The 12,426-nt window shown below is 56.6% G+C and overlaps 2 protein-coding genes across 2 annotated transcripts, besides 5 other annotated features; both read left to right on the top strand.

Annotated features, from left to right (window-relative positions):
• Nucleotides 1-3,131: a sequence feature (heterozygous, non-Esmeraldo-like haplotype).
• Nucleotides 278-298: a microsatellite.
• On the top strand, nucleotides 1,762-2,631 carry Tc00.1047053507085.10 (mucin TcMUCII, putative; the record flags this gene model as incomplete). Its single annotated transcript, XM_811429.1, has 1 exon — nucleotides 1,762-2,631. The coding sequence occupies one exon, from the start codon at nucleotides 1,762-1,764 to the stop codon at nucleotides 2,629-2,631; it is 870 nt and encodes a 289-aa protein (XP_816522.1).
• Nucleotides 3,132-12,426: part of a sequence feature (areas not merged during assembly with more than two copies in the genome that could not be assigned to a particular haplotype) that runs on past the window's edge.
• Nucleotides 3,855-4,378: a mobile genetic element.
• Nucleotides 5,320-7,998, top strand: Tc00.1047053507085.30 (trans-sialidase, putative; the record flags this gene model as incomplete). Its single annotated transcript, XM_811430.1, has 1 exon — nucleotides 5,320-7,998. The coding sequence occupies one exon, from the start codon at nucleotides 5,320-5,322 to the stop codon at nucleotides 7,996-7,998; it is 2,679 nt and encodes an 892-aa protein (XP_816523.1).
• Nucleotides 8,958-12,426: part of a mobile genetic element that runs on past the window's edge.

Raw genomic sequence — 12,426 nt, forward strand, 5'->3', positions numbered from 1 at the left:
GCGAACACAACAGGGAGGGATGCAGGCGCTGCGTGTGTGTGCCGGTGCCATGCAACAACGTCACAACAAACATGCTGCGACTCGGTGACCCTCACATCGCTGTGGTCCTCACGCACAGCCCGGGCACGGCCCGCATCGATGCACTTAGTGGACGGAGTGAGGCATCTTTTGAGGCGCAGCAGGGAGCAGGATGTGTTGACGCAGCCACGACGTGCATGGAGTGTCACGATGGCACAGCCGGCTGTGGCTGGTGGAATATTTACTTCTCGGAGGCAACAGAGAGAGAGAGAGAGAGAGATAGCTGCTGGCGTCGTTGCTGCCTTTTGTGGCCTCCCATGCCGATTATTGTCTGTCCGCTGATCATGGGTGGTGTGCCTCCACTAGTGACGTCGTCTGCAGGCATTCCACAGCACCAGCGAAGCACACATCATGTCGCATGCTTTGGCTGTGGATGTGGTGTCGTGAATGCAGCCGGTATTATTTTGCCCGACTCCTTTTCACTGCCTTGCGACAAATAGATGCGTCGCCGCCCGAGTCATTCACTGCAGCTCCGTGTGTTGTACTGCCGGCACAATACTCTCGTGTTGTCTGGCGCCTGGCTGACAGTCAAGCACCACTGCGCTGGGGCACGCAAGGATGTGGACTGCCGCTCACGGTGTTGGGCAGCGCTGTTTGGATGCGGCGGCCACACGAGCGGATGTATTGTGGCACAATGAAATGCGTGAAATACGCGGAATCACAGCGGCTGCAATAATATCGACGGTGTGGCACCACGGAGTATGTGAGGGGTGATGCATGATGAATCAGAGTGGGCGGCATGCGAGGGAAGTGCACCGCGACGGAGCGTCGCCCCGCCCTCAGCCTGCAGGGGAATGTACGCCCACGAAATATATGGTCGAGGCACCACCAAACATGCATGCCCTTCTGTGCAGCAATAAATAGGAGCGAAGGTGCGTTCTGGTGCGTGGGAGTCCACTCACGTATTCCCATTTCCACCGCAATAAACGGCGAGGAATCAGGTGCCACAGCAACGAAGGAGGAAATAAAAACATCTATTGCAGCACTTTTACCAGCGAAAAGCAGGAACAACGCAAATTGAATTATTGGCTGCACCAACACAATAAAAATTCACAAGAGAAGGAAACAGTTGTGCACACTGCAGGAACCCCAACACACGATGCAGGCATGAAGGTTTACCCTCCGCAAAAACAATAACAACATATGCAGACATCTTCCACCCTCCAGAAAGAAACACAAATAAATGGCTGCTTTATTCCATTCCTTGCGCTTGACTTTGCGTGTGCTGCTGCTGCTGCGGTGGTGGCTGCGCTTCCCGTGGACCAACAATCCACGTGGTGTGCGGGGATCTATTCTTTTTCATGGCTACTTTGCTGTTGTGTTGCTGTGTGCGCTGCACCTATTCTCGTGTGTGCGTGCCCTCCGTGAGGGGTGCCGACACGACGGACCGCTCTCGCCGTATGTACATGCGGTGGAGCCTTGTGTGCCGCTCCTGTTTGCTTCTCCCTCCTCCATCTGTGTGTTGGTGTTGCGGCAGGGCTGTGTGTGTGTGTGCCTGTTGCCGTGGATTGGAGTGTGTGTCGCGCGTGGTGTGCGGCGTACGGTGCATGCCTGGCTGCTGCCCTCTCCTCATGTGTGTGTTTGCCCTCTGTGTGTGTCTGCCGCACCTCTCGTCTCCCCTGTTGCTCTCCATGTCCCTCACTGTGCAGATCAGCTCCACACCACTGAACGACCACACTCACGATGATGACGTGCCGTCTGCTGTGCGCCCTGTTGGTGCTTGCCCTGTGCTGCTGCCCGTCCGTGTGCGTGACAGCGACTGGTGAAGAACAAGATAGTGTCAGTGGTTCACCGACTGCTCAGTCACAGGGAGCAGGTGTTTCAGGGCAAGCAAATACTTCCACGGGGCCATGTTCAACTGGTCCGGACGTTGCGTTACCGGGACCCGAAAATCAGGACGGTACGGGAGAAGCATCAGACACGAGGATTGTTACCGGAAGAGGTACTGATGGAGTGACCGGTACGACAGGGTTTACGGGGAACAGTGCGAAACAGCCACATGGTACGTCCAGTTCGCAAGGGGCAGGAGATGCGGCGAACCGTGATGGACAGGAACATATTAAGGAGTCCAGTACGTCAGGGTCAGCAGAACCGACCAAAAAGGTACAGGAACAGGCACCAAGTGGAGCGACTGGTGGGACAGAGCCCTCAAGTCAGCCCAGTAATGGACAGACACAAAGTGGAAACCCCACATCACAAGGATCAAGTGCGGGAACCGATGTGCAAGAAACTCCAGGTACCGAAGGTCCAGAGACTATTCCAAAAGAGGTACCAAGTGGGTCCGATGGGTCAGGGTCGTCAGGTGGGTCCGCTAACCCAGCTGCAGCATCAAGTTCCGTGACCGGTACGGTATCGGCACAAAGTCAGAAGGAAAATGCTCCAACTACGACAACCACGACGACGACCACTGCGCCAGAGGCATCACGTACCACGACAACCACTCGCGCACCGTCACTTCTTCGCGAAAGCGACGGCAGCCTCAGCAGCTCTGCGTGGGTGTGTGCCCCGCTGCTGCTCGCAGCATCCGCGCTGGCGTACACCACTCTGGGCTGAGAATTGTGTGCGGGCTGTGCGTGCCAGCACCCAACCGCGGGGACTTGTGTGCGTCCACTGTGGTCCTATTTACTAAACAGGATAAAATAATGATTGTGTTTTGCTTCACTTGCTTCCGCTGCCCTGCTGTGTGCTCCTTGCCGCTCCCCGCATCCGTCGCGTTGAACGCACCCCAGACACACTCATGTGCATGGCACGCACACAACTGATTGCGTGGAGTCGCATTTGAGGATGGGTGCGTGCGCGCTGGAGCCATACTGTGCAGCCCTTTGTTTTGTGTGTTTACATTTTAACTTCATTGCTGTTCGTTTACCTGTGTTATGTTTCTAATTGTTTTGTGTGTTTTTCTGTTTGCTTGCTGCGGGGCGTTGTGTGTTTTTGCCCTTTCACTGCTTTCAACTGCCTCATGGTGTGTGTGCGCTGCCGCTGCTGGGCTGCTGCCATTTGTGACTGTGCGGTGGCTGTGCGTGGTGTAGCGGCCGTGTCTTTTCTTTTGTTTTCTGTGCTTTTGCAGGCGGCTCCACAGCGTTGGGCGACTCCACTGTTTGTGATGACTGGCCGTGTGCTCTGCGTCCTGTTGGCTCCTGCAGTGATGTGCAACGGCTCGTGCGTGTTTTTGACGGCTGCTGCGACGGTGTGTGTGTGCGGCCCGCTGGTGATGGCGCGGTGACTGCTGAGCACGCGCGGGCTGTGATGGCTGCGGAAGGAGGACCGTGGCCGGTGGCTCTGGACGAAAGGGGAACGTGAACTCTGAGGTTGACAGCAATCAGGAAGACGAGGAGGGTGGAGAAAACACGGCGGGTGAGTGCCCTAATCCCACCGCCGCAGGACCACTCACTGCTCCGACGAGGCAGGATAAATCCTGCAGCGACCCACTGCGAAGTAACAATTGCAATCCGTCCGGCACTGGCAGCGCCTCTGTCGCTCAGATGCGTGCAAATGGACCGGAGTCTTTGGGCGGAGGGCACGCTGGTGGCGGGAGGACCTCCCAGGGAAGTGAGGCTTCGGAAAAAATCGTCACGGGAGAGTCACAGTGCCAGGGACGGCAAAGGAAACACCGCAAGACGATGAAGGAGGAGAACCCGGAGCGCAACACGAGGCCGACCAAACCACGAAAATGACTGTGATGACTTGTTGCGCAAAGCAGCAGTGGAGCAGGAGGGTCACCAGCGAGATCGCAAGGTGCGCCACGACCCGATGGTGGCGAGAATGCTCATTATTACTTTTTCCCACTCTTACCGGCGCGTCTAGCCGCACGATGCCATCCTGGTGCCGAGGAGGCGGTTGAGCAGCGGAAAAAGCTTCCTGCTATGAAGCGACTGCCATTGAGAGAACTTTTTGTTGCGTGGATCTTCCTGAATGCCCCGCCGTTGGCGCGCAGCGGAGGTGCCTGGGCATTCTAGGAGCAGATGGCGAAAGGTTTCCTGCGCGTCAACTGGCGTGCCTGTGGAGGTTGGCTGATCCTGCAGTGGCGGAGACCGCTTCCTGGCACCACAGAACGATTAGCGGTGAGTGGCTTGGCGAATGGTACAACGCCACTTGTTGCTGGGCTGGGTAGCAAAGCATGTCAGCGGGTCCGTGTGCCATACGGGTGCGATTCCATGTTCCGTGTGTTGTCCGGTTGTCATGGTCTGCGTCGCATGCTGAGCCGCAGGCTCATTAGCATGCACTCCACAATGTCCGTAACAAAACTGCCGGTGCACGGACCGGCCGGCACGCATCAGTGTCAAGAGACGCTGCCAGATCCGGTCCTTGTTGAGGGCCGCTAGGAGAGACTGGCTTTGTGTCGCCACAAGCGGGGTTTTTACGCCTGTGGTGGATCCGAGGGATAATCAGCCACTCCAGGACCAACGAATCGATTTGTCTTAACAGGCTTTGTCTTCATTGTCATTGCGACCTTCCCCGTCTCTCCGAGTCGAGGCCGAGACACGGCAAGGGCATGTGTACCAGGGCAAGCTTCTGTCGCCGGATGACGGCTATAACGTCAGCTTGGCGGAGGCAGCATCATGACGTGATCGCCCGTGTGGTGTTTGGCGTGAGCTGCCGGCGGTGAGAGGGTTTCATGCGCCTGCCGCAAGTCCCGCGACACGCCGGCGTTACTTTGGCTCCGTTTTATTGACAGCAGCAACCTGCTGACGGTGCGGTTTCTGCAATGCGACGAGCCGCGCAGGAAGGGGCGTCGGGATGATGGTCATGGCGCTGCCGCAGCGTGCCGCACATTGCTCTCAGTCTGTTGCGGGGCTTGCGGAGAGCCCAGCGCGACGCTGGACGCCGTGGCGCGGCGCGGCGGATGCCGAGAGAGCTGTTTTGGTGGCGGCGGTGGCGTTCTTGTGCGAGGCGGCCTCGTAGTTCCCACAGCAGCGGCCATCGCGTCCGTCAGGCCTGTCGTTGCTTCCCTGCCTTCTATTCCCGCGTGCCGCTGCCGTGGCGCGGAATGAAAGACCGTTGGAAGAAGAAAGAAGTGTTCCGCGCGTGGCCACCACCAACGATGAACTGCCACAATTGCGTGCTGTCCCGCGGACGGTACCCGGCGCTTTGAGCCCACGGCGACTTGTGTGTTCCCCTTTCTCTTCCCACTTTCTCCGCGGCAATCCCCCTGCAAAGAGAAGATCTTGACACCATTGTTTTAGGCATAATAGAAGTTCCACAAACAACACCCGAAGGACACACAGGCAGGCACCGACTACGATGGGGAGGACAGTCGTTGGGGCCAGTAGGATGTTCTGGCTAATGTTTTTCGTGTCGCTTCTTCTTGCGCTCTGCCCCAGCGAGCCCGCGCACGCCCTGGCACCCGGATCGAGCCGAGTTGAGCTGTTTAAGCGGCAAAGCTCGAAGGTGCCATTTGAAAAGGACGGCAAAGTCACCGAGCGGGTTGTCCACTCGTTCCGCCTCCCCGCCCTTGTTAATGTGGATGGGGTGATGGTTGCCATCGCGGACGCTCGCTACGAAACATCTAATGACAACTCCCTCATTGATACGGTGGCGAAGTACAGCGTGGACGACGGGGAGACATGGGAGACCCAAATTGCCATCAAGAACAGCCGTGTATCGTCAGTTTCTCGTGTGGTGGTTCCCACAGTGATTGTGAAGGGCAACAAGCTTTACGTCCTGGTTGGAAGCTACAATAGTTCGAGAAGCTACTGGACGTCGCATGGTGATGCGAGAGACTGGGATATTCTGCTTGCCGTTGGTGAGGTCACGAAGTCCACTGCGGGCGGCAAGACAACTGCGAGTATCAAATGGGGGAGCCCCGTGTCACTGAAGAAGTTTTTTCCGGCAGAAATGGAAGGAATGCACACAAATCAATTTCTTGGCGGTGCGGGTGTTGCCATTGTGGCGTCCAACGGGAATCTTGTGTACCCTGTGCAGGTTACGAACAAAAGGAAGCAGGTTTTTTCCAAGATCTTCTACTCGGAAGACGAGGGCAAGACGTGGAAGTTTGGGAAGGGCAGGAGCGATTTTGGCTGCTCTGAACCTGTGGCCCTTGAGTGGGAGGGGAAGCTCATCATAAACACCCGAGTTGACCGGGCACGCCGTCTGGTGTACGAGTCCAGTGACATGGGGAATACGTGGGTGGAGGCTGTCGGCACGCTCTCGCGTGTGTGGGGCCCCTCACCAAAATCGGACCAGCCCGGCAGTCAGAGCAGCTTCACTGCCGTGACCATCGAAGGAATGCGTGTGATGCTCTTCACACACCCGCTGAATTTTAAGGGAAGGTGGCTGCGCGACCGACTGAACCTCTGGCTGACGGATAACCAGCGCATTTATAACGTTGGGCAAGTATCCATTGATGATGAAAATGCCGCCTACAGCTCCGTCCTGTACAAGGATGATAAGCTGTACTGTTTGCATGAGATCAACACTAACGAGGTGTACAGCCTTGTTTTTGCACGCCTGGTTGGCGAGCTACGGATCATTAAATCAGTGCTGCAGTCCTGGAAGAATTGGGACAGCCACCTGTCCAGCATTTGCACCCCTGCTGATCCAGCCGCTTCGTCGTCAGAGCGTGGTTGTGGTCCCGCTGTCACCACGGTTGGTCTTGTTGGGTTTTTGTCCGGCAATGCCTCCCAAAACGTATGGGAGGATGCGTACCGCTGCGTCAACGCAAGCACGGCAAATGCGGAGAGGGTTCCGAACGGTTTGAAGTTTGCGGGGGTTGGCGGAGGGGCGCTTTGGCCGGTGAGCCAGCAGGGGCAGAATCAACGGTATCGTTTTGCAAACCACGCGTTCACGCTGGTGGCGTCGGTGACGATTCACGAGGTTCCGAGCGTCGCGAGTCCTTTGCTGGGTGCGAGCCTGGACTCTTCTGGTGGCAAAAAACTCCTGGGGCTCTCGTACGACAAGAAGCACCAGTGGCAGCCAATATACGGATCAACGCCGGTGACGCCGACGGGATCGTGGGAGACGGGTAAGAGGTACCACGTGGTTCTTACGATGGCGAATAAAATTGGCTCCGTGTACATTGATGGAGAACCTCTGGAGGGTTCAGGGCAGACCGTTGTGCCAGACGGGAGGACGCCTGACATCTCCCACTTCCACGTTGGCGGGTATAAAGGGAGTGATATGCCAACCATAAGCCACGTGACGGTGAATAATGTTCTTCTTTACAACCGTCAGCTGAATGCCGAGGAGATCAGGACCTTGTTCTTGAGCCAGGACCTGATTGGCACGGAAGCACACATGGACAGCAGCAGCGACAGCAGTGCCCACGGTACGCCCTCGACTCCCGCTGACCGCAGTGCCCACAGTGCGCCCTCGACTCCCGTTGACAGCAGTGCCCACGGTACGCCCTCAACTCCCGTTGACAGCAGTGCCCACAGTACGCCCTCAACTACCGTTGACAGCAGTGCCCACAGTACGCCCTCAACTCCCGTTGACAGCAGTGCCCACAGTACGCCCTCAACTACCGTTGACAGCAGTGCCCACAGTACGCCCTCAACTACCGTTGACAGCAGTGCCCACAGTACGCCCTCAACTCCCGTTGACAGCAGTGCCCACAGTACGCCCTCAACTACCGCTGACAGCAGTGCCCACAGTACGCCCTCGACTCCCGCTGACAGCAGTGCCCACAGTACGCCCTCGACTCCCGTTGACAGCAGTGCCCACAGTACGCCCTCGACTCCCGCTGACAGCAGTGCCCACAGTACGCCCTCGACTCCCGTTGACAGCAGTGCCCACAGTACGCCCTCAACTCCCGTTGACAGCAGTGCCCACGGTACGCCCTCGACTCCCGCTGGTAACGGTGCCACTCGTATGTTTTTGATTTTGCCCGATGGCGCTGCACTTTCGGCTTTTTCGGGCGGAGGGCTTCTTCTGTGTGCGTGTGCTTTGCTGCTGCACGTGTTCTTTACGGCAGTTTTTTTCTGATGTAGTGAGAGAGTCTCGTGACAATTGTAGATAAATTCATAATTGTGGTGTGAACCGTTTGGGTAAATGTGCGTGTGCGCTCTCATAACAAGGAAATGATTTCCAGTAATGTTTTTGTTTTTTGTTCTCGAACATTTTGAATAAATCTGCGGACAGATGGGGATGCGTAATTTGAATTTGTTTTTCAGCGCTTTTTTGTCACTGGCCCTTTGTTTAAGTGGAGACCGCGTTGGAATGCGGCGAGGGCATTTCTCTGTTTTGATTTCCTTCTTTTTTTTCCTTTGTGTTTCTTCAATTTGACGGTTTGCACGCTGTGCGGTGACGCGTTTTCCCTTGTGGCATAAGGGCCAGCTGCTTCACAGTGGCACGAGGGCCTGCTATCACGACGAGGCATTCAGCGACAGGGTCGCCAGTGACTCACTTTGTGTGGCGCAGCTCGAGGAGGTGTCTGGCTGCTGTGGGGCCTCGATGGTTGCCAATTCGCGAGTTTGCAACGAGCCTGCTTCTCGCGGAGGGAGCAGCGAAATATTTTGTTTTTTGTTTTTGTTTTTGTGTGTGTAAGTTTTGGTTCGGTCTCCCTTGAACTGGGGGACGTTGGGCTCATTGAACCAAACTCTGATTCCCCTGAAACTTCTTTTGTTGGTTTTCTTTTGTTTTTGTTTTTGTGCTGCTGATTTGCACGCTTTCTCACTGTCACCGAAGCCGCGACGGCGGTGTTTGAGTGCCCCCTCACGCTGCTGTTGTGGAATTTGCGTTGCCTTGCGGACATTTCTGTTGGGTCGCATTGCTGTCTACTTCGTTTTTTATTTTTGTGGGTTTGGTGGAGGGGAGTGGGCAGCAGGGGGCGGGCCGAGATGCCTGTGGAGACAGCGACTTTGCGAGGCTCTCTCTCGGCCGTCGTCATTCAACAATCCATTGCGCAGCAGGTTGCCACGAACACCAGCACCAATATTTGTTCGTTTTACCACTCTTACCGGCGCGTCTAGCCGCACGATGCCATCCTGGTGCCGAGGAGGCGGTTGAGCAGCGGAAAAAGCTTCCTGCTGTGAAGCAACTGCCACTGAGAGAACTTTTCGCTGCGTGGATCTTCCTGAATGCCCAGCCGTTGGCGCGCAGCGGAGGTGCCTGGGCATTCTAGAAGCAGATGGCGAAAGGTTTCCTGCGTGTCAACTGGCGTGTCTGTGGAGGTTGGCTGATCCTGCGGTGGCAGCGACCGCTTCCTGGCACCACAGAGCGAGTAGCGGTGAGTGTCTTTGCGAATGGTACGACGCCACTTGTTGCTGGGCTGGGCAGCAAAGCATGTCAGCGGGTCCGTGTGCCATATGGGTGCGATTCCATGTTCCGTGTGTTGTCTGGTTGTCATGGTCTGCGTCGCATGCTGAGCCGCAGGCTCGTCAACATGCACTCCACAATGTCCGTAACAAAACTGCCGGTGCACGGACCGGCCGGCACGCATCAGTGTCAAGAGACGCTGCCAGATCCGGTCCTTGTTGAGGGCCGCTAGGAGAGACTGGCTTTGTGTCGCCACAAGCGGGGTTTTTACGCCTGTGCTGGATCCGAGGGATAATCAGCCACTCCAGGGCCAAGAGCAGCGCACTGGATTCCGTCCTGCAGCTTCAAGGGCGTGTGCCGCAGTTGTTACTTACTTTCTCTATTATCTGCGAGGAATGCAGGGACGAAGGCGGTATGCCAACGCAGGCTGGCGTGGGAACGTCGAAATCGCCATCCGCTGCGAGTATCCACGAGCGGTGGCTGTGCAGCGCTGGAGCCTCTTTACGGACTCTGCGCTTTTCCCTTATCAGTTCTTCGTCGGTGATCGAGTGGTCTATCGGAAGTTCCACACCGATGGCGACCCGGTGAGCGGAGGCCGCAGACCAGGGAGGAATGGAGCCGCGAAAGAACCGCTCTTCGCGTGGTGAGTCCTCGGTGATGCCGTAGCCCTTTGCGTATGCGTCTACGAAGGCATATAGCTCGTGCCGAGACAACGGCGGGATGCGGAAACCTGCGCGAGGCGATGGCTCAGACGTTGATCTCCGCTTCCAGTCCATCTGACAATTGCGTGTGTTATCAAACATGGAGAGCCGCGTGCAGGCGGACGACGTGGAGCGGCGGTATATTTGCTTCTAGGAGTGCGGATTACTGGTCGACAGTGCTCGGAACTCCGCTAACAATGCGTGCCAGACCTGCGTACGTCTCTTGCATCTCATTCTTCGCTGAATCCGTCGCTACTGCCCATATGAGCTCGCTGCCGTAGCGCAATTTGGATGCGCCGTATCCGATGATGAACGTGCGTGGGTCATGTGGAGATGGCCCCGCCTCTTTATGCGCAATGCGGCGTGGCTGCGATATCCGCTGCGAGGCGGCCGCCACATTTACCGTCAGTTGTGGATCGAGATCCATGCCGAGAAGCTTCGCAGTTCGCGATGCCCCCATGGTCATGACTGGGATTTTACATCCAGCCACTACCAGCGGCCGCTTTCCTTTGCGATCATAGTTTGACTCCGTGTGCGTGGAGAGTGTGAAACAAGCGGCTTTGCACTTTGACGGGATGATGGCCAGGCCATTTTACTGGCCCCGCGCGTGCAGTTTTTTGAGGACCATGTTGGCTGCAGGAATGGCGTCTTCCCGAGAGTGGCCGTTGATTACAATGGAGAGATCATCCGCGTGCGTGTCTGCTGTGACGCCTGGGAAGCCGTTCAGCAGATTGAGAAGTGGGTGTGCGTAAAGGGAGAACAAAAATGTGTTCCCAATACGGACCCCTGAGGAACTCCTCGCAGCGTGGAAGACCGATCGCCGTGTCTGTTGCCAACTCGTGTCTTCGCGTAGCGGCCACGCAGAAATTTTCCAAGTCACCTTCGGCAGTTCACCCCCGGAATATTGGCCGGCAAGCGACTGAGGACTCGATAGCCAGTGAACTCAAAGGCCTTGCTGGAGTCTACCAGCACCAACGGAGCCCGATGGGGTCTGCAGTGGAGCTGGCTTCCAACACCGCTCTTCTTGGGAAGGTTCGCTTGGAAGTAATCGGTTCTGTTATGCTCCACTTCATGTATGAGGTGTGCCAGCTGCATCGTCGTGGTACGCGTACTACGGCACGCATGCTGGTGCGGACGAGGCGTCCACAGCCAAAGCAGTCTCCTCAATGCCATTTTCTCAGCGACCTTACCCACGATGGAAGGAAGGCTGATGGGTCGATATGACTCCGTTAGCGCCGGCGAATTACCGGGTTTTAAGAGTGGGACGATGGTGGCTCGTCGCCACTGGACCGGAATCGTGCCGGCTGTCCGGCTGTGGTTGATGCGGCGGAGAGGGAGTCGGAGACACTTCGTCGAAAGATGTGGTAGCGCCTCGCTGTGGACTTCGTCCGGCCCGGGGCCTTGCCGTACGGTGTGCTGCGCAGCGCTGCACGCAGCTCTGTACGATTAAAAGAGGCATCCAGAGAGAGGGGAGAGAAGGAACCTATCGAAGATGAGGCGGCCGACTCGTTGTTGTTCTGCGGCCTAAGAAGGGGAGGGAGAAGAAATACACAAGGACTTGTTTTCCCCGTTTTTTCCCGTTGGAAGACCCAATCGCCTTGCGAGGTGGGGAGGAATCCAAGATTGAGCGCATCCGCTGCTCTCCTTGCTGTCCTGAAATTATTATTGCGGCCATCGCACATCAACGCCGTTGTGGGAGACGGAATTGATGTCTTTTTACGTCCGGAATGTATTTTTTAGGCGAGTGGTTTGCCTGGGTTTAACTTGCTGATGCGACGCCGATATTTGCTGCGCGAGCGCTCACGGAGTAGGAGGAAGAATTGGCTCCTTGCCCGTTGCGTCTCTGTTTCACGGTCGGGCGTCGGTAACTGCAGACAGCGGGCCTTGCTGTCGGTAGCAATCCGCTCTGCCTTCGCAAGGGTGTCGCCCCGGAGCTTGGGATCATCCTTGTGCATGCCGCGGGGTCAATGCCGTCGAAGTGAAACTGCAAGTGCTCTCGTAAAAGCTTTAATGCCGGTTGATTGCTTTTTATGGTCGCATGCTGGAAGTTGTGCGTCGAGGTCGTTGGCGAAGGACTCCCACTTGGACTTCCACCAGCTGTAGAAAACTCGACGCACCGAAGTGGGTGCCGAGGGCATGGTATCCTTAAATGCCTGATGCAGCGTGAATGTCAACACATAGTGGTCACTGAGCGGCGGCACATTGGCTGTCCAGTCGGACGCGGTAAGATGCCTTGACCATGTCCGGTCGATACAGGATCTCTCTCTTGCACCACGAGCATGCTTTGTTTCACCAGGGGTGTTAACCAAGGTGTGTCCTGCATCCGTGCGCGGTTGTATAAAATTCTACAGCGGAGTTGCTTGGAGGGGTCTCCAGGAAGGGCTCCCACCGTGGGCGACGCACGTTGAAATCTCCACACGGAATGAGCGGCGACGAGACCGAGAGGCAGCTCAGC

The sequence above is a fragment of the Trypanosoma cruzi genome, genomic scaffold, assembly GCF_000209065.1.
Source record: "Trypanosoma cruzi strain CL Brener 1047053516879 genomic scaffold, whole genome shotgun sequence".
NCBI lineage: Eukaryota > Euglenozoa > Kinetoplastea > Trypanosomatida > Trypanosomatidae > Trypanosoma > Trypanosoma cruzi.